This window comes from Gallus gallus, chromosome W (genome assembly GCF_016699485.2).
Source record: "Gallus gallus isolate bGalGal1 chromosome W, bGalGal1.mat.broiler.GRCg7b, whole genome shotgun sequence".
Classification (NCBI taxonomy): Eukaryota; Metazoa; Chordata; class Aves; order Galliformes; family Phasianidae; genus Gallus; species Gallus gallus.
Window position 1 is genome coordinate 2,322,771 of NC_052571.1, and position 22,819 is coordinate 2,345,589.

At 45.6% G+C, this 22,819-nt stretch overlaps 1 protein-coding gene across 1 annotated transcript in view; it reads right to left on the reverse strand.

Moving 5' to 3' along the window:
* The window catches only part of LOC100858742, a 215,506-nt gene extending 193,603 nt beyond the window's left edge, over nucleotides 1-21,903 (reverse strand). The window contains exon 1 of the mRNA XM_040655209.2: nucleotides 21,761-21,903. Within this exon, the coding sequence (XP_040511143.1) occupies nucleotides 21,761-21,816 (56 nt within the window). The 5' untranslated portion in view covers nucleotides 21,817-21,903. The remainder of the gene's footprint in view (nucleotides 1-21,760) is intronic.
* Between the last annotated feature and the right edge of the window lie 916 nt (nucleotides 21,904-22,819).

Sequence of the window (22,819 nt, forward strand, 5' to 3'; positions counted from 1 at the left end):
AGCCAGCATTTGAGTCAGGGATGGTGTGGCTTAGATACATCTAAGGAGGTACGACTTATTTGAGGCTTGGCATGTGCCTACCATGCTATATATATACTCTTCTGGAGAGAGAGAGTTTCCGAGCTGAGGTGCAAGCCAAAGGGGGAAATCTCCAAGTCAAATCTGATCAGTTACAGGAGACACCAGTAACAGCGTCAGTTGTCTCTGGGGAAGGCAAGAAATGGAAGCGGGTGTCCTCGCGTCTAGAACGAAAAAAATAAGAAGAGGAAGTAGCGGAGGAGGAAGTAGAGGAAGATCCAGGCGAGGGGACTTCCTCAGAACCAAGAAAGGCAAAAGCAAAAATCAAGAGACATGGAGAGGAGAGTGATGAAGAGGAAATCTCTATTACTGTTTGTCGACCCCTGAAGATGACTGAAATCAAAGCACAAGAAAGCAGTTTACACGGCGTCCAAATCAAACTCTTGTCACCTGGTTGCTTCGCTGTTGGGACAGTGGGGCCAGTAGCTTGTCTCTAGATGGTAACGAAGCCCGCCAACTAGGAAACATTGCCAGAGACAAATCTATTGACAGGGGGATTAGTAGATGTTTGGATGGAGCTGCAACCCTCTGGGAATGAATGCTAATAGCTGTGAGGGAAAGGTATCCCTACAAAGACAGCCTGAAGCCTGTGATGAAAACGTGGGATACAATTGAAAAAGGTATCTAGTATTTGAGGGAAATAGCCCTGGTGGAAACGTTATATGACTCTAATTTTGCTCCTAATGATCCACGCCAAAACCATGATCTGGAGAGAGTGAGAAAGACGCCTGACATATGGCAGAAACTTACAAGAACAGCACCAGACAGATACACCCCCACGCTAGTAGCAACATTCCACAGATACGAGGAGCAACAGAGATGACCCCTAGTTTTCAAATTGATTCTTACACTTCAAAACTATGAACAACATCTACCCCCATCTCACATTTCCATTTCAGCCGTCACAGAATTCGCAAACAGACTGCAAGAGCAACTGTCTCTATTGATTAATCGTGATGAATCCATAGTAGTATCATAAACATTTGATGAAGATCAGGATAAGCAAAAGGGTTTAATGAAAGAACTTATCGAACTAATGAAAATCCAATTAATTAAAGAAGATGGATCCCCCTCCTCAACTGTATCATCAAAAATCTCAGCTTTTGAAGGCAAACGCTTTCCTGCTCAAGTGAGAAACAATAGTATGACTGCATCGTGTGTTGCCTTGTGGTGTTACCTCCATGACCATGGAGAAGACATGAGGAAGTGGCATGACCAAGCTACTCCTATACTGCGAGCACAAGTGAGAGAATTACAGAACAGACCACCCACCGCTGCAGTTCCTCCAGATACCACAGGTAATGAATAGAGGGGCCCTGCCCTCAGTCGGGGGGGGAGAGGGATAACAGAGTTTACTGGACTGTGTGGATTGGATGGCCTGGCACATCAGAACCACAGAAATATAAGGCACTGGTGGATACTGGTGCACAGTGTACTCTAATGCCCTCGAATCATGAAGGGACAGAATCAGTCCATATTTCTGGAGTGACTGGGGGTTCTCAAGAACTGACTGTGTTGGAGGCCGAAATAAGCCTCACTGGTAAAGACTGGCAAAAGCACCCTATTGTGACTGGCCCAGGGGCTCCATGCATACTGGGTATTGATTACCTCAGAAGGGGGCATTTCAAGGATCCTAAGGGGTATCGATGGGCCTTCAGAATAGCTGCTGTAGATACAGACAACATTAAGCAGCTATCTGTTTTGCCTGGACTGTCAGAAGATCCGTCTGTTGTGGGGTTGCTGCAAGTAAAAGAGCAGCAAGTACCAATTGCCACAAAGGCAGTGCACAGACAGCAGTACCGCACTAACAGGGATTCCTTGCTCCCCATTCATAAGTTGATTCGTAAACTAGAGACTCAAGGATTGATCAGCAGAACCTTTTAACAGCCCCATATGGCCAGTGCGTAAAGCCAGTGGAGAATGGAGGCTGATGGTAGACTACCATGGCCTGAATGAAGTCACACCCCCACTGAGTGCTGCTGAGTTAGACGTTAGAACTCCAGTATGAACTGGAGTCAAAAGCAGACAAGCGGTATGCCACCACTGACATCGCTAATGCCTTCTTTTCCATTCCTCTGGCCAGAGAATGCAGGCCACACTTTGCCTTCACCTGGAGGGGCATTCAGTATACTTGGAACCATTTGCCCCATGGGTGGAAACAGAGCCCAACCATTTGCCATTTGTTAATCCAAACTATACTGCAACAGGGCAGTGCTCCTGAGCACCTGCTGCAGAGTGAGAACAGGACCCTGCAGTTATAGAGAGAAGGGCCTCACACCAAGAAAAGGGAAAGTAGCTTCACAAAGTAGAAATAAGGGGCAAATAGAGATAGTTTATGTAGAGAGTGTTAAAAAACAATGGATTCCAAGCACTTTCACAGACACTAGGTCTGGAATAACAAGGAGGATGAAGGCCATAAAAATAAGGACAGGAGAACAGCTTGAAAACATTTGGCAGGGAGGTGATTAGATGTCTACAGGGCAAGCTGAAACTGGTTCGGGGCATGCCCCCCCTTCAGGGTCAGAAGTTTGCAGCGAGGAAGACTACGAGCCTTCATCATCACGACCTACTACGCACGCGCAAGGGGGGGAGGGACTGCATGCTAATGGGCTCTCGGGAATGTAATGAATATGTATCCAAATTCCTGTCAACTATTGATTATGTATTAGTTTGACCTATATCTATAGCCCGATTTCTCCTGACAGTGTGCAAGTTAGGTGGAACGATCCCCCTTGCACCAGGGTGTACGCGCGTCACCAATAAACAAATGCCTGCTCTATATCCTTACTGGCTATAGAGTCTGATTTCTGCACGTCACTGCAATACATTGATGACATTGTTGTGTGGGGCGATACAGCAGAAGATGTATTTGAGAAAGAGAGCAAAAAATCCAAATTCCTCTGCAAGCTGGTTTTGCTGTTAATCGAAGCAAAGTGAAAGAAACTGCCCAGGCGATACAGTTCCTAGGTATAAAGAGGGAAGATGGGCATCGTCACATCCCAGCAGATGTGATTGACAAAATCACTGCCATGTCTCCGCCCATTAATAAGAAAGAGACACAGTCTTTTCTGGGTGTAGTGGGCTTTTGGAGAATGCATGTTGCATACTATAGCCTCATTGTTACCCCCGTGTTTCAGGTGATGCGGAAGAAGAATGATTTTACATGGAGTCCTGAGCAGCAGCAGGCTTTTGAGCAGATCAAACAAGAGATAGCCCGTGCCGTGGCCCTGGGGCCAGTAGGGACGGGACAGGATGTAAAGAACATCCTCTACACTGCTGCTGGAGAAAACGGTCCCACCTGGAGTTTGTGGCAAAGAGCCGCAGGAGAGACCCGAGGCCGAACCCTGGGATTCTGGAGTCGAGCATACAGGGGGTCTGAAGAGCACTACACTCCAACCGAGAAGGAGATCTTAGCTGCGTATGAGGGGGTTCGAGCTGCTTCTGAAGTAGTTGGTACTGAAACGCAGCTCCTTCTAGTACCTCGATTGCCAGTGTTGAACTGGATGTTCAAGGGAAAGATTCCCTCTACTCATTATGCTACTGATGCCACTTGGAGCAAGTGGATTGCGCTGATTACGCAACGGGCTCGGATGGGGAACCTCAGTCGTCCAGGAATCTTAGAGGTGATCATGGGCTGGCCTGAAGGTAAAAAGTTTGGAACATTACCAGGAGAGGAGGTATGACGTGCTACAGAAGCCCCACCATACCATGAACTACCAGAAAATGAAAAGAAATAAGCCCTGTTCACAGATGGATCGTGTCGTATTGTGGGGAAGCATAGCAGATGAAAAGCTGCTGTGTGGAGCCTCGTGCGACAAGTTGCAAAGGCCACTGAAGGAAAAGGACAATCAAGTCAACTTGCAGAGGTAAAGACTGTCAAACTGCCCTTAGATGTTGCTGAACAGGAGAGGTGGCCAATGCTTTATCTTTATACTGACTCATGGATGGTGGCAAATGCCTTATGGGGGTGGTTACAGCAGTGGGAGCAAAATAACTGGCAGAGGGGTAAACCTATTTGGGCTGCTGAACTGTGGAAAGACATTGCTGCCCGAATAAAGAATTTGGTTGTAAAGGTGCGCCATGAAGATGCTCATGTGCCCAAGAATCAGACTACTGACGAACAACAAAACAACCATCAGGTAGATCGAGCTGCCAGAATTGAGGGGGCTCAAATAGACTTGGCCTGGCAGAACAAGACTGAATTATTTCTAGCTCGGTGGGCCCATGAAACTTCGGGTCATCAAGGAAGAGATGCAACATATAAATGGGCTAGAGACCGAGGGGTGGACTTAACTATGGACACTATTGCACAAGTTATTCATGACTGTGAAACGTGAGCCATAATTAAACAAGCTAAGAGGATGAAACCTCTCTGGGAGGAAGGGCGATGGCAAAAGTATAAATATGGGGAGGCGTGGCAGGTTGATTATATCACCCTGCCACAATCTTGCAATGGTAAGCGTTATGTGCTCACCATGGTGGAAGCTACCACTGGATGGCTTGAAACATATGCAGTACCCTATGCTACCACCCAAAACACCATATTAGGCCTCGAGAAACAAGTTCTCTGGCAACATGGTACCCCAGAGAGAGTCGAATCAGATAATGGGACTCATTTCAAAAATTCCCTTGTAAATACTTGGGCCAAAGAACATGGCATTGAATGGATTTATCATATCCCCTATCACGCACCAGCTTCTGGTAAAATTGAACGATACAACGGGTTGTTAAAAACCATGTTGAAAGCAATGGGTGGCAGAACGTTTAAGCACTGGGAGAAGCATTTGGCCGAAGCCACCTGGTTGGTGAATACTCGAGGATCTATCAATCGTGATGGTCCTGCCAGCTCCCTACATACTGTAAAGGGAGATAAGGTTCTTTATATGTATTACAGGGACATGTTGGGAAAAGCAGTTTGGGTCCTTCCAGCTTCTGGGAAGGGCAAACCTCTTCGTGGAACTGTTTTTTCCCAGGGACCTGGGTGCACTGGGTGGGTGATGCAGAAAAATGGGGATGTTCAATGTGTGCCACAAGGGAATTTGATGATGGGAGAGCGGAATCAGTAATTCCAAGTTTATGTACATGTGTTCAATGTTTGATAATTAATTATAATTATGTTTGTTTGTATATATATTAAGCATGCTGTAATGATGTAGAATAAGGGGTGGAACGTCATGGTTTTATGATTTTTGGTTATCAGTATTCCACATCACAACATCATGCAGCGTACTGGGAGTTAAAGAGCAAATGCTTTAGTTCCGGGTACCTGTCTGGAAGAGAAGAAGAACTACGTTCCCCAAGAGCCTTTTCAAGTACTGTTATCATTCCTGCTCAAGGGAACAGATATAAGGGCGCAGGTCATCTGACTCGCCCCCCTCTTCTCATCTCGCTGTGTTCCCTGTCGGATCGGCTCGCTACTGCTGCTCCTGACTGCACGCAAGGCTTCAGTACTAGTGCAAGGCCTTTGGCTCTCGGACAATCTTTCTCTCAATTATTGTTGATTTATATTGTATTATAGTGTGTTATCTTACATTCTGATACTATATTTAGTAAATTAGTTTGTTTCTCCTCAGATCGTTGCTGCTGTTTTTAATTATTTTGGGGTCCCCTGTTTCCCTTCCTGGAGGCATGGATTTTGCGAAATCCCTCCGCCCCACTAGTTGCGGAACCGGGCCGGACCAGCCCTTAAACCGTTGACAAACAAGAACAAGACAGTGAAGAAACTGACAAGGAAACAGCTCAGTTGTGGCTGTCAGGTAAGAGTCAAGCAAGTCCTGTATGTTATCCCTGCAGACAGCTTAAGCCAAAATACTGCTGCACCCCGAGCTGAAAAACCTGAGTTCACACAAAGGCCTCGTGCCCACACCTGGCCCAGACACACTTGGCAAAATGTACCTGAACTTGTTCCCCTGGAGAGATTCCTGCAGTATTGGGATGAGAAACCACAGGGATCAGGCATGTTGAACAGTGCCCTTGAGGCAGCATACAGTGATAATAATAGAAACATAAAGGTTAGAAAAGACCTCTAAGATCATCTAGTCTAACCACTGATACATCACCATGATGCCCACTAAACCATGTCTCTCAGTGCCACATCTACACTTTTCTTGAAAACCTCCAGGCACAGTGACTCCACCACTTCCCTGGGCAGCCTGTGTCAATACAGTACCATTCATTCTGAGAAGAATTTTTTCCTAATATCCAATCTGAACCTTCCCTGACACAACTTGAGGTGATTCCCTCTAAGTCCTATCACTACTTAGCCAGGAAAAGAGGCCAAGTCTCACCTTGCCACAACGTCCTTTCAGGTAGTCACAGAGAGCATTAAGGTCTCCTCTGAGCATCGTCTTATCCAGACTAAACAATCACAGAAACATAGAATCACCAAGGATGGAAAAGACCTCCAAGATAATCCAGTCCAACCATCTACCTACCACCAATATTTCCCCACTAAACCTTGTCCCTTAGTACAACATCCAAACGTTTCTTGAATACCTCCAAGGGCAGTGATTCAATTGCCTCCCTGGGCAGCCCATTACAGTGCCTAACCACTCTTTCAGAGAAGAAAATTTTCCTAACATCCAACTTGAATCTCCCCTTGCGCAACTTGAGGCCATTCCCTCTAGTCCTATTGCTAGTTACATGAGAGAAGAGACTGAACCCATCTCACCACAACCTCTTTTCAGGTAGCTGTAGAGAGTGATAAGGTCTCCCCTGAGCCTCCTCCAGACTAAACAACCCAAGTTCCCTCAGCCACTCCTCATAAGACTTGTGCTACATACCCCTCATCAGCTTTGTTGCCCTTCTCTGGACATGCTCCAGGGCCTTGGTGTCTTTCTTGTACCAAGGGGCCCAAAACTAAACACTGTACTCAAGGCGCAGCCTCACCAGTGCTGAGTACAGAGGTGTCATGGTTTTGTGGTTTGTTATCGGTATTCCACATCATAGCATCATGTAGAGTACTGTGAGTTAAAGAGTTAATGCTGCAGTTCTGTGGATTGTAGATAGTTCCAGGTACCTGGTTCTCAGAAGAGAAGAACTACAGCTCCCAGAAGACTTCATTATTCCATTTCCATTTTCTGTTGAGAGGGAAAGATAAAATTGACTGGAAGTGACAACACTGTCTCTTTACTCCCTGGTGGAATCAGAGTAAGAACTTTGGTTTTCAGAAACTCTCTCCCATTTATTGGATTTATTAGCTTCAATCCCAATTAACTTGTATTTCACTACTACAATTAGTAAACTAAGTTTGTTTTCCTCCTCAGATCATTGCTGCTGGGTTTTTTTTGTTTGTTTGTTTTTTTGGGGTTTTTTTTTTGTTTGCTTTTTTCCTCCTTTCGTTCCTTTTCCTTTCTTTCCCACTTTTGGGCCAGTGGGCTTTGTGGGCCTGCTGTCCCCCTGTCACGGACACAGATCTAAAGATAAAAATCGTGACAAGAGGGATGATCACTTCCTTGCTCCTATTTCTAATACAAGCCAGGATGCCATTGGCCTTCTTAGCTATCTGGGCACACTGCTGGCTCATGTTCAGCCAAGCATCAACCAACTCCCCCAGGTCAGTTTCTTCCACTCTGTCCCAAGCCAGTAGTGTTGCCTGGGGTTGTTGTGGCCAAAGTGCAGGACTCAGCCTTCAGACTTGTTGAACTTCATCCCATTTGTCTCAGCCCAGCTATCCAGCCTGTCCAGATCCCTCTGTAGGATCCCTCTTCCTACCCCCAAGTAGATCGACACTTTCTCCCAACTTGGTATCATCTCCAGACTTACTGAGGGTGCACTCAATCCCCTCATAGGGATACAGTGTCAAAGGCTTAGCAGAAGTCAATGTAGACTACGTCAACAGCCTTTCCCTCATCCACCAGACATGTCACTCAATCATAGGAGATCAGGTTGGTCAAGCAGGATCTGCCTTTCATGAACCCATGCTGGCTGGACCTGAGCCCCCAGTTGTGTCGCATATGCAGTGTGATCTCACTCAAGATGATCTGATTTCCTGGCACCAAGGTCAGGCTAACAGGCCTGTAGTTCCCTGGATCCTCCTTACAACCCTTCCTGTAGATGAGAGTCACATTGGCAAGCCTCCAATCCTTTGGGACTTCTCTGGTTGACCAGGAATGCTGATAGATGGTGGAAAATGGCTTGGCTATCACCTCCACCAGATCCCTGAGCACCCTTGAGTGGATCCCATCTGGCCTCCCATGGACTTGTGGCAGTCCAGGTGGAGTAGTAGGTCTCTGTTTTCACCTTAATCATGGGTGGTTTCTTCTGCTACCCATCCCAGACTTCTAGGCCTGGGGGTAGAGGATAATTGGCCTGACATTTAAAGACAGACATAAAGAAGGCACTGAGAACCTCAGCCTTTTCCTTAGCCTCAGCAGTCACATTCCCCGCTGCATCCAGTAAACGATGGAGATTGCTCTTTAGCCCTCCTCTTACTGTTAATATATATTTGTAAAAAAGTTTTTTGTTCTCTTTCACCCCAGGGGCCAAGTTGAGTTCAAGCTGGGCTTTTGCCTTTCTAGTTTTCTCCCTGCATATCCTAACAGCTTTTTTGTACTCTCTCCAAGTTGCCTGTCCCTTCTTTCACAGGTACTAGATTCTCTTTTTCTCCTGGAGCCTCAGGAAAAGTTCCCTGTTCATCCATGCCAGTCTACATCCATGCCGGCTCATCTAGCGGCACAGGGGGATAGCCTGCTCCTGTGCCTTTAAGACTTCCTTCTTGAGAAGGAACCAGCCTTGGTGGATCCCTTTACCCTCCAAGACTGAATCCCAAGGGACCCTCCCTACCAGGATCCTGAACAGTTCAAAGTCCGCCCTTCAGAAGTTGAAAAACCCCAGTACCATCAGCCGCTCCTCAGAAGACTTGTGTTTCAGCCCCTTCATCAACTTCATTGCCCTTCTCTAGGCACACTCCAGGGCCTCAATGTCTTTGTGGTACCGAGGGGTCCAGAAATGAACACAGTACTCAAGGTGCAGCCTCACCAGTGCCAAGTATAGAAGCACAATCACTTTCTTAGTTCTGCTGACTACACTATTTCTGATACAAGCCAGGATGCCATTGGCATTCTTGGCCACCCAAGTACACTACTGGCTCATGTTCAGTCAGCTGCTGACTAACACCCCGAGATCCTTTTCCTCTGCGAAGCTTTCCAGCCACGCTCCCCAAGCCTGTAGCAATGCAGGCACTGCAGTGCAGGACCCAGCACTTGTTCTCGTTGAAGCTCAATACAGTTGGCCTGAAACCATTGATCCAGCCTATCCAGATCCCTCTGTAGGGCCTTCCTACCCCCAGGCAGATTGATGCTTCCTCCCAACTTGGCGTCATCTCCATACTTACTGAGGGTGCACTCAATCCCCTTGTCCAGATCATCAGATATTAAACAGGGCTGGCCCCAATACCAACTCCTGGGGAACACCACTCATGACCAGTCACCAGCTGTATTTAACTCCATTCACCACCACTCTCTGGGCCTGGCTGTCCAGACAGTTTTTTACCCAGCAAAGAGTATACCTGTCCAAGTCATGGGATGCCAGCTTCTCTGAGAATTCTCAGAGAATACTGTGAGAGACAGAAGCAAAGGCTTTGCTGAAGTCTAGATAAACTACATCCAGTCCTGCTACAGGGTAGACATCTGCATGAAAACATTTGAATCCCCAATGTGTTTAGGACTCACAGCAAGAGCTGTTGGATAGACATACACAGGGAATGCAGAGAGAGGATTCACACAGCAGCCAAACTTTGGGTCTTAAAGTCATAGGAGCCCATCAGCTCCCACCGAAATCTACATAGCGCTCACAGTGCAGAAACCCAAGGTGCAGCAGGACTTATTGCAGTATCAGTTGATCATCTGGTTGGGGGAAAAAAAAAAAAAAAAAAACAAAAAAAAACTTTTAGAGTAGCTCAGCATGGCAGAGAACTCAGTAAGCAGGGGTGGATTTCCAGCACAGATCACAGCACTCTGCCTGTACCCTCCATCTCAGGACAACCATCACAATGTGCAAACCCCCAACAGGCTGCAACGTGCTTTGCTTATAGCAAAGAACACTCAGCCTCTCTCAGAGGATGCGCTCACTGATCAAACAAGCCTAGAAGATGTGCATGGCCTGAGGAGCAGGCTCAGACCTTAAACAAGCACACAGACACTGCACATTGGATGATTTCGCTTGTGAAGTGAAACTGCCTCACAGCCACCATGCACCACGGGCAGCCAGGTAAGGCTCGAGGATAAATTCAGGTATTCCGGGGAAGTGCTGCACAGTCAGGGCTCTGCTTACGCAGAGCAGTTCTGAAACATCCCCACACAGAGCCTGACCAGGCAGGGAGGCAGCAAGCTGGGTATGATCATGAGGGGAGCAATACCCAGGTACCACACAGGCACATTGCCCAGGCTACTCCCTGCTTTGGAAAAGGACCCCAATTGTGAGGAAAGAAATGTTGTTTTTTGCAAAACAGTAAGATGTTATGACTTTAAAGAGGTCCAAAGAGGTGCCACAAAACTGATACAAAATAAATTTCTGCTTGCAGAAATGAAGACTTGCATTTTTGAGTAATGTCAGGAGATGTACTAGTACAAACCGGTTCTGTGGTTTGAATGATAGCCAGAGGGGAAGGTTACTATGAGAGGTTATCCCAGCATACCATAATAGGTAAAAACCAAACAAGAATGAGAGAACAGGGAGGAGTTAACCAAGCAGTAAACACAGACAGCACAACTGCTGAGGGAATTAGAAGCGTTGGATAGACTGTAAACCCTGGAGTACTTGACCAATGAAGAAACAGAGGAGGAAATTCATGCCGGGAAGTAGGAAGTATAAACTGTTCTCTTTGATCCAGCATGCATTTTTTACTTAAGGATGCCTGCTTCTGCAAAAGTGTGAAATAAATTGTGATTCATAGTGAATTCCACCTGAGGCTGGATTATTGAACACAAGCATTTCTCACACTATGGTACAAAAGGCATATATTAAATAATGCTTTAGAGGTCTATTCATACATGACACACAACACCTCTAGTTCTCATATGGATCAGAGTCCTCTAGAGTTACAATGACCATGCTGTCTGGCCTGACAAATCAATATTAAGCACCCTCTTTTTCTTCATGAGGATGTTCATTTAGTTCCTCTCAGTTATCGTACTGCCTTTAGGAACCAAGCACATGAAATAGGTCAATGTCAGGTTGCCAAAATTGAGGTGGCTCAAATAGACTTGGCCTGGCAGAACAAGACTGAATTATTTCTAGCTCGGTGGGCCCACGAGACCTCGGGCCATCAAGGAAGAGATACAACATATAAGTGGGCTAGAGACCGAGGGGTGGACTTAACTATGGATGCTATTGCACAAGTTATTCATGACTGTGAAACATGCGCCATAATTAAACAAGCCAAGAGGATGAAACCTCTCTGGGAGGAAGGGTGATGGCAAAAGTATAAATATGGGGAGGCATGGCAGATTGACTATATCACCTTGCCACGATCCTGCAGTGGTAAGCGTTATGTGCTCACCATGGTGGAAGCGACCACTGTGTGGCTTGAAACGTATGCAGTACCCCATGCTACCGCCAGAAATACCATATTAGGTCTGGAGAAACAGGTTCTGTGGCGACATGGCACCCCAGAAAGAATTGAATCAGATAATGGGACTCATTTTAAAAATTCTCTTATAAATACTTGGGCCAAAGAACATGGCATTGAATGGATTTATCATATTCCCTATCATGCACCAGCTTCTGGCAAGATTGAACGATACAATGGGTTGTTAAAAACTATGCTGAAAGCAACGGGCGGTGGAACATTTAAGCACTGGGAGAAGCATCTGGCAGAAGCCACCTGGTTGGTCAACACTAGGGGATCTATCAATCGTGATGGTCCTACCCACTCCAGCTCCCTACATACTGTAGAGGGAGATAAGGTCCCTGTAGTACATGTAAAGAGCATGTTGGGAAAAGCAGTTTGGGTCCTTCCAGCCTCTGGAAAGGGCAGACCTCTCCGTGGAACTGTTTTTGCCCAGGGACCTGGCTCCGCTTGGTGGGTGATGCAGAAAGATGGGGATGTTCAATGTGTACCACAAGGGAATTTGATGTTGGGGGAGTGCAGTCAGTAGTTCTATGTATATGTATTAAGCATGATATAATGATGTAGAATAAGGGGGGGGAATGTCATGGTTTTGTAACTCTGCTATTGGTATTCCACATCATAACATCACGGACAAAAGAGAAGAACTACGTATCCCAGAGGACCTCACGGTCAGAGAAGGAAGACACATCACGGAAGATACGTCATCTGGTTGCGCGCGCTCTTTCTTCACTTTCGCTTGCTGCCGGGAGAGGAGTGGGTGTGCTTTCCAAGCCGGGCGCCTTCATCAAGTAAGGCTTTCGGTTTCGGAAACTCTCTCACTCTCTCTCTCTCTCTCCCTCTCTATCGCTCTTTTGCTCTCTCTCCCTCATTTCATTTGGTTTATTATCCTTACTCCCAATTAGATTGTATTGTATCATGTCATCTTGTATCCCAACATCATAGTTAGTAAAATAAGTTCTTAGATTGTTGCCGCCGCTTCGTTTTTTCTTGGGAAGCCAGGGGGGAGGGGGGCCCGCAAGCCTACTGCCCCCCTGTCATGGGCACAGATCTATCTAGGTAACTTCGTGACACCTGCGCACACTGTAGTCCAACTCATGATACTCCAGTGGCAGCAAGCAGCTGAACAAGGACTGTCTTCAAGCCACAAGTCATACCTGGGTCATCAGGAACTGTTACCAAAAATGTAATTATCACATGCTATCAAAATACACTCAAAATGTACCCTTGGAGAGGAGATATTATTTTCTGCGCAGGGCATCTGGTAAAGTATTTCCACAAATCAAATACACCTCCCTGTGCTTATGCAAGTTTCTCTATACATACAGCACTGCATTACTCTGCCTTGTTAATACAGAAGAAACTATTACTACATACATATTCATAAGGTTAAGCAAACATCATATACTCCATCCCTTTTGGCTACTTTCCCTGGCTATCTGCACTTGTGCAGGGTTATATGGAGGTCTTATATGCGACCCCCAGTGGTCATTTTGGGGAATGTCCATAAAGGGGACATAAAATGAAGGCAGACAGTTGAGGGCTGTCTGCTGCAATTTCCTGTGCTATCTTAAGAATCAACTGTTTCTCTGTTTCAGTTACCTGATCCAGTAACAAATGGATGCCTTTCCAATCGGGGTTATGTTGATCTATCAAAAATTGGAAATGTCTAGCGACCCCAATGGAGTCATTTCGATATCCTTTTGCTACCCCTTTCCAGGTTTCTAAGTCATATGACGAAAAGGGGACCTTAATCAAGAGAGCCCTTCCATCGGGTCCTACTGCCTTCCCTTAATGGGGCTTGAAGTACTTCTCATATCCTCCTAGTCCTGCTAGCTATTGGGCTCCCTGGAGCCTCAGCTCTTTTTGCCCCCAATGTCTCCTCCAGGGGCATCCCAACCACTGGAGCCCGAGAATGTGTCAATAATTCCACTGGGTCGTGAGTTTTGTCTATTCTGGTACAACAGTGACCAATACTACAAGAAGAACAGCATCACTTCATATCCTTCCCTTTTCCCTCTTTTCATCTATCCTTTTCTAATGCTCAGACCATTGGGTCCTGGGAGGGTCCTAATCCACAGCTCCTTTGCCACTCTGGATGATTTTGCAGGGTGAAGAACATGTCAGCATAAGCTGCTGCTTCCCACTTACCTTCCCAAAAACAACATTAACTGCAAAATGGTGTTATAATTCAAAGTTCCGTTAAGCGGCCACTTCTCTCCGTCTTCCAACTTCTACAATAACCACCACTGATAACAATATTTTATCAAAGTTTTCTTACTCAAGGTTCCTCCGCCACACCTTTCCAGTGTGCCAAAATGCATCCCCCAACAGAGTCCACTTTGGGACTTCTTTTCCTTGAGAACTTCCCATTTTACTGATTCCTAATAGTTTCCAAGTTCTCACAGACAATCACAAATATCTCTATTCACAAGAAAAAATAATCCCTCCTAAAACCTACCCCACAGTGTCGACAGTGTTCCCGATCATTCCAGGGAAACCACTGAATATTTATGATATTGTTACAATGCTGGCACCATCCTATAACAGTAGGCTTACACTGATCATTAGGATGGAAAGTACAATGCACCACTCCCTATCCAAATACCTCCTGATATCATTCACACCACTCACACCTTGGATCCAATATTTAACATCCACACTACACAGCAGCAGCTTATAAATTCTCTGTTTCTGGGTAATGGAGTCTGCCTACTTCCACAGGGCATGGGAACACCGAATTCCCTGGTAAGAGCTATAACCAACATCCCCCAGCAACAAGAGCACTTATATTATAAATGGAATTCCACAAACAATATTTTTATAATAGAAACACTTAACAATTACAAAGATAATAACAATGACAAACACAGTTCTTATTAAAATCAGTTTGGACATTTACCCGTTACATAGATCCTATCAGGCCCCCTCCTGGCAGCTATTCCCAACCAGAGTACATATAATTAATAGATAACTTCCTGACCTAGTCATCATCACTTCTTCCCTAAAGTTTTGCTTGTGCCAGCTTACTTAGATTTCTCCCTATAGCAAGAGCTGGCATTCCCAGAAAACAAGAACTGGGAAAGTAAACTGAGGAGTCAAGAGATTACTAGTTAATTAGAAAGACATAGCACAAGAGAACAGTAAGTACTATCTTAACATTATCTGACTGTCGCATTAAGTTGCTTTTTTTTTTTTTTTTTTTTTTTACTTCAGCATGTTTGAGAATACATGGTACATGCAGTGCAATCTGGTATAACAAAATCTCAATAATAAAATGATTCTCAATGAAAAATAAATTATTGAAATGGTGGAAGCTACATTATCTCACAGACAACTGGTATAAAGTCTGGCTTTTAGTTATTCTGGGTTCTGCTACTGTGAGTGACTTGGTCTCTACCCATTTGGGATGAATGGAAGTGAAATCTGCTTTCTCCAAAATAGTCTTAGAAAGACTAATGACTAAGCACCATGAAACAAGACAGTACAGAAGAAATATAGCAAGAACATTAACAACAGCCTCTGCTTGCTCACAAAAGCACAAGAGCATTTGGCAGAACACTGCAGAAGTCTCACCAAAGTCAAAGGCACAATCCAAGTACACGGAAACAAAAATGCAAGCTTGAGTCTTAAATATCTGTGTTTAATTAAAGCGATCACCTATTCTTCTTATGTTTTAAAAGCTCTCAGATTGAGTCCTAACAGCTTTTAGCTGTCTTATTGGAGATAAATATCACAAGGCTTAAGCCCATACACTATTCAGATAATTAAATCAATTTCCAAATATTCAAGAGACAAATTAAGTGGTAAAATTGATTAAAAAAAAACAACCAAAAAATAAATACCTTCTTAAATAAAAAGAGGCATTATGTTGGATCACACAATGTGACTCACCACATGACCATGGGCACAGCATCCAACTTCCCTGTGCATTCAGTAATACATCTGCAGTAGTGTAACAGCGTTACCTCAGTGCTGAGCTACATCTCATTTCAGTCACGAATGAATAATCGACGTGTGCCTGTGCTTCAGGAACAGTCATATCCATGTAGAAATTACTATACCACACCAACTCTACTCATGCTGATCAGACACGTGAAGAGGGAATTAAGTACAAACAAGCAACCACAAATTTAAATTCTAACTCTTCACAGTAACTGAGTGCCACTGTATCAGTCACTCCAGTCTAGTTCAGAGATAGACTTATGATAAAGCAACTGCAGAGGCTAATATTTACATTAGATCCACATTTCTAATATCTTTCAACTTTTCTTTTTGCTCAGAATTGCCCATTTACAGAAGCTACATTCTAGATCTCACTTTGCAGAGTCAAACACAGCTTTCTTTGTTGCAGCAGATTCCAGTGTCACAGCAGCTCAGCTGTGTTAAAGGCACAAAAGCATTGGTTACCTGTCGAGCTTCAATTTGTACACTGGAAAACAGACAGATACCGTTTCCTTACCATTCTACACACAAAAAGTAAGACAAGTAAATAGCACAACAGCATATCACACTTCCTTGTTCCAAAGTTCTTTCCCAACACTAAGCCTATCCCTCTTTCCCACAGCTGTTTCATTTCTGTATCTCCATTGCTTCCCAAGTATGTTGAAGTCAGTAAAGACTTCAGGCTTTGAAACTTCTTTCCAGAAGTGCCTGTTCCAAGGCGCAAATTATATTGCTTGCAACTATGCTGCTTAAATCTTCTACTTCTATCTGATAAATGTGTTAAGTCTGCTACTCAGATTCTGTCAAATGCAGATAAAAAAAAAACACAGAAGCTGAGATTGACCGTTGACCTAATTTGGTCAAAAAAGTACCATCAACACACCAATACTAAGATGTTACAGAAAATGAAATACGGGTTTTGCTTAAAATAATGTATTCATTTAAAAAGCTTCCAAACTTAAAAGTTTTTAGTGATAACATTCAGGCAAAAGAATAATCAGGCAGCTCCAAACGCTCACACAGACTGGAGCCACTTCAGTGCAGTGCATGGAGACTCTTGCCTCAGTAACAGATGTTTAAGTAAGACATTGAAAACCATGTGGGTCCTGAACTGCGTGCACATGGATCCTCAGTGGAGTAGGGCATTGATATGATAATACACAAGAGATAGTTAAGAAAGCAAACAAAATCAGTTATGGCCTTCAAGACAAGGTGAAGAAGCTTGTACTTTAAATACCTAGCAAGACAGGAGTCAAGACAAACAAGGTAATTATTTCTCGTTCTGATCAAGTTACACCAACTTATCTCCCTAATGCTTGCTATTCAAAGCACCTCATAATTCTCTGTATTTAACTTTGTTCATTCAGTCTTACCTTATTAATCCCCTACCTCATCCACAGTCAGCTGCAAGCATGATTTGCCCATTTGTCAAACATGCACAAACATCCTTCCTACCTCTATTTTAATCAGTTATAGCAGAGCTTGGCATACATCTGTTACCACTACATATTTACTTTTCTTAACTGCTTTGCACTTGACTTTGAGTTCCTTCCCATTTCAGGTCCTGCTTGACCAACCTGATCTCCTTCTATGATCTAGTGACCCACCTGGTGGATGAGGGAAAGGCTGTTGATGCAGTCTACCTAGACTTCAGCAAAGCCTTTGACACTGTCTCCCACAGTATTCTCCTGCAGAAGCTGGCAGTCCGTAGCTTGGACAGGTACACTCTTGGCTGGGTAAGGAACTGGCTGGAGGGCCGGGCCCAGAGAGTGGTGGTGAATGGAGTTAAATCCAGCTGGCAAACAGTCACGAGTGGCGTTCCCCAGGGGTCGGTGCTGGGGCCTGTCCTCTTTAATATCTTTATTGATGACCTGGATGAGGGCATTGAGTGCACCCTCAGTAAGTTTGCAGATGACACCAAGCTGGCTGGAAGTGTTGATCTGCCTGAGGGTAGCAAGGCCCTACAGAGGGATCTGGATAGCTGGGCTGTAGCCAATGGGATGGGATTCAACAAGACCAAATGCCGGGTCCTGCACTTTGGCCACAATAACCCCAAGCAACGCTACAGGCTTGGGGCAGAGTGGCTGGAAGACTGTGTAGAGGAAATGGACCTGGGGGTGTTGATTGACACTAGACTGAACATGAGCCAGCAGTGTGCCCAGGTGGCCAAGAAGGCCAATGGCATCCTGGCTTGCATCAGAAACAGTGTTGCCAGCAGGAACAGGGAAGTAATTGTCCCCTTGTACTCAGCACTGGTGAGGCCGCACCTCGAGTACTGTGTACAGTTTTGGACACCTCACTGTAAGAAAGACATCGAGGCCCTGGAGCGTGTCCAGAGGAGGGCAACAAAGCTGGTGAGGAGTCTGGAGCACAGGCCTTATGAGGAGTGGCTGAAGGAGCTGGGATTGTTCAGTCTAGAGAAGAGGAGGCTCAGGGGAGACCTTATTGCTCCCTATAACTACCTGAAAGGAGGTTGTGGTGAGCTGGGGGTCAGCCTCTTCTCTCGTTTAACTGGTGATAGGACTAATGGGAACGGCTTCAAGCTGTGCCAGGGAAGGTTCAGGCTGGACGTTCGATGGATGGATGGTTGGACTGGGTGGTCCTGGGGGTTTTTTCCAACCTTGGTGATTCTATGATTCTATTATTTTCCTTTCCTCCATGGTAGCCAATTTAATGCCTCCACTTGTTTCCCAACTTGTTTGTGCACTTGAAGTTTTACCAAGCAGGCAGCCCTTGTATACTTATGAAGTGTCGCAGTACAGCCTGGCCCTCTGTGCTTACATGCATCATATGCTTGAACATGTAAGACTACAGTCCTTTGCTCTTCCTGATTTCTGAGGAATTTCTCATCATATCTCTTTGTGATGCCTACACACCAGCCAACAAGCAATTAATCTGAAGAGCAAACAGAAATAGTCAACACAGAATTAAAAAAAAAAATCAAGTGCTTAAAAAAAAAATCAGTTGAGCATTATCCTTATACTTGAGCATAAATACCAGTTATCTATACTCACACACTACCTTCCCTCAACTACATCATCCCTCCTCCAAGCCACACAGACAAAACACCAGTTATTGAAATGCCAGAAGCACAGAAAGCAGCATTTACTAGCTATTAGTAGCCATATAACCAAGCACCAAGCTCCCACAGATCACTGGACACGTGAAATACTCAGAGAATTGCTTAAAAATGATTGCTGATAGTTAGAAGAGTTTACTGCACTTCATCTAACTGCTTTTGTATTGTGCGTTAACAGGAGATCTAAACATCACATAATCATAGCATATCGTAGGTTTTAGTATAGCACAGAATCACTTGGGTTGGAAGGGACCTAAAAGATAATCTAGTTCCAAGCCCCCTGCCACTGGCAGAGTTGCCAAACACTAAATCATACACTAGATCAGGTTGTCCAGAATCCATCTAACATAGCTAACATCCCTTCAGGAATGGGGCATCCACAACTTCTCTGGGCAGCCTGTTCCAGCATCTCATCACCTCTCAAGGAAAAATATCCCCTGACAACTAATACTCCAGCCCTCTCATCATCTTTGTGGCCCTCCTCTGGACCCCCTCCAAAAGCTCTATGTCTTTCTTGTGCTGGGGACCCCAGACCTGGACACAGTACTCCAAATGGGACCTCACAAGAGCAGAGTAGAGGGAAACAATCAGTTCCCCTCTCTCTGCTGGTCATCCCTCTTTTGAGGCAGCCTAGGATACTGTTGGCCTTCCAAGCTGCAAGTACGCACTGCTAGCTCATGTCGACCTTTTCACCCCCCAGGACTCCTAAGTCCTTCTCTGAAGGGCTGCTCTCAAGTTCTTCTCCCAATCTGTACATATCTGGGATTGCTCCAACCCAAGTGCAACACCTTGCACTTGGCCCTGTTGAACCTCATTAAGTTCATGTGGGCTCACTTCCCAAACTTGTCCAGGTCCCTTTAGATAGCATCCCTTCCTTCTGTCATATCAACTGCACCATTCAGCTTTGTGTCATCCACAAACTTACTGAGAGTACACTCAATGCCACTATCAAAAGCACTGAAAAAAGATGTTAAAGAGTACCAGTCTCAAGACAGACCCCTAGGAGACACCACTCATCATTGTTCTCTCCATGGACACAGAGCCATTGACCACAACCCTCCAGCTGTGTCCTGCCAACCAATTCCTTACTCACTGAATAATCCACCTTTTAAACCCATTTCTCTCCAATTTAGAAATAAGGATGTGGTGTGGGACCATGTCAAAGGCCTTGCAGAAGTCCAGGTAGATAACATCAGTAGTCCACTGATGCAGTCACTCCATTGTAGAAAGCCACCAGATTGGTGTACAGCAAACATGTATACAGGTACTGGACCAGAGAGATTATCACATTAAAAAGGAGAAATGAAATAAAGATCTTACCCACATCCTGGGCTTGCAAAAGGGCTCCAAAAGAAGTGATCTCTATCTGGAGATCTTTCTTCCTTGGAAGTCAGCCCTTAAATGGGGTCTAGGAGAGGTGGAGCCAGGCTCCACCCCTTCCAGTCACTCAGGTGAAATTGCATTCACCTGTGCCCCTGCAGCTGACTCAGTGCTCGCCTCAGGTGGTCAATCAGAGGTTCAGGCCGTGATTCAACTGTTCCCATACAATTGGTCAGGCAGGATAAGCCCTTGATGAAGCCATGCTGGCTGTCCAAGATCATCTGCTCATCCCTCATGTGTCTTAACATCCTCCTTCCAGGAGGATCTGTTTCATGATCTTCCCAGGCACAGAGATGAAATTCACTGGCCTGTAGTTCGCCAAGTCTTCCTTTCTCCCTTTCTTAATAATAGGTGCGATGTTTCCCTTTTTTTCTAATCATCAGGTACTTCACATGACAGCATACCGTTTCCTCTTGCTTTAAGTATAGAGCACGTTACTAAGGTCAAGTGTTAAGTTTATCAATATGTTTAAGCAACATATTACACTTTAAAGCAAGCATTTTAAATTTAAAGTTTGTTTGCTGTTTTACAGGGATAGATAATACTGTTTGCACTTAAGAATTCCAGCAAGAAAACTGGAAATATCCTAGCACATGCCTATAAGTGAAACTACTAATAAATAAAAATTAAAAAAATCAAGATTAACACTTATGGCACAGGATCTCTATAGTTAAGTTGTTACAGCCATTGAAATGCAGTGAGGTGTTTCACATTGGTTTAGAGTATGTAACATGTAACTAGTTACAACAAAGATCTTGTTTAACTCTGTTATTGCAGTTATGGTTGCACAAGTATACCTATAGGCACCAATACAAATAGCCCAGTTCCATGATTAACGAACCAAGATGTGAACACAACTAGTTACTACTGAATTAAGGTGGAAGCTCTCTCTACCAACTCCACAGTGACTCTCAAAAAAAAAAAAAACCCACCCCAAGCCTTTCAAGAAGCACCCTTTTAAGTAGTTGCCTTATAACCTCAATGCAAAGAGTTACAATACTAAACTTGAGCAAAGAGCTAAACTATTACCAGTTTGCCCTTTTGCTTATTTAAAAAGCACATAGCACAGTTGAACTTAAGATTCTCCTTGCTCAAAGCCACATCTACAACCCATTAAACGTTAGGTGCACAAGGAGAACTCCGGCTAGATAACCAATGAACCAACCACTCAAACATTTTTCCACATAATATGTATTTTCCCACAGCACCCAAGGCAAACAAAGCTGCATAAAACTAAAGAAGTGCAAAACCAGAGCAGTTTCACGCCTTGTGTGTCAAAGTTTTTCCCCAGACGATCTCACAGAACACGGCCGAAGTACTAGGCCCCACCGGGAGCCTCAGAAGGCTCGCACCGGGGCAAGTCCCGGTCGGGCACTGAACTTCGCGGCAAAGTGTGAGGCCATGCCGGAGCTCCAGCTGCACCCGGACGATTCGTGCTCAAAGGCTTGGCCCGGTACCCCGATGCTCCCTGAACCTGAAGTAGTCCCCTCCAGCCCCCCGTTCTCTATAACCCCTTCGGCCGGGAGGCTACACAGAGCAGAGACTGTTTCGCGGAGCCGGCTTTCCTCCGCCTCAGAGAGAGGGGAGCAAGACCGGGACCAGCCGCTGGGTAACGGTAACAGCTCCGCCGCACCCCGCAGCCAGGAGGCCTGGCCCAGCCTCAGCGGAGTGAGCAGCTGGAGAGCCCCGGCCGCTTCGGTTCGACTCACTCGGACGGCGAAGGCCCCTCCTGGCTTCCCCCCCGAGGGGGGAGCAGCTGAGGCATAGGCAGCCAAGAAGAAACAGATCTTCACCGTGTCCCCGACACCAGAAAAAAAACGTTATCGGAAGCCGCAAGGCTCCGCTGTGCACCGTCACTTCCGCCAGCACAGCAGGCGAGCGCCGCGCAGAGCGACTGCACCCGACAACGCCCCCTCTACTGCGGAGAGTGGGGCACGGCGGGCTGGCGGCCCGTTAGCGCGTCCGTCTGTCAGTAGGGCCGGGAAGGAGGCTGAGGGCGCGGGAGGGGAACAGTGGTCTCAGGCTTCGGCTGGGCTGCCACAGGACAGCGCCGAGGCGACCCGATGCCCCTACCTCAGGCAGGAGGAGCCGTGCTGCTCCATTTCGCGTCCCTCGAGCACAACTCTGGCTTGGCAGTAATGCCCTCATTCCAGTTCTCAGATCATGCTACCTTGGAAGTTGGTGTTAACTTGAGGCACTGTGGAAGATCCTGCTGTTCCGTTGTTACTGCTGGTGGTACAGAACCCATCATGGGGCTGACAAAGTGTTGGAGTAGGCGACCTCCAAGCTCCCTTCAACCATTCTGTGAACATCTCCCACTCCCTAAATCACATACTTGGACTTGGAAAACAAAAATAGGCTTTACATACACCTAAGGATGAGTCATTACATCAAGGAGAAGTATAAGAGAGAGACTTAGGTACAAACTGTTACGTATTCAGGAATTCACAATTCTGCTTTAAAACCATATTTTGCAGGATTTCTAACCAACCATCCTTTGCACAAGCACCAGCCTCATCAGCAGAACCAATATTGATGGTGTCAATAGCAGAGGGCACAAACAAGATCCAGGCACTGCTGACAGGGACTCAAACTCAGAGCTAACTGAAATCTCTGAAGCAGCTCTAGCCCCACCCATCCCACCAACTAAAAACAACATTCAGAACCTGACTGGGTTCTGGCAAAACAGCCTAGAATCTCTCTATAGAGGAAAAGATGTGCTTCAGAGGCACAGCTCTAAGACACCCACACACTGTGGGTGTACACAT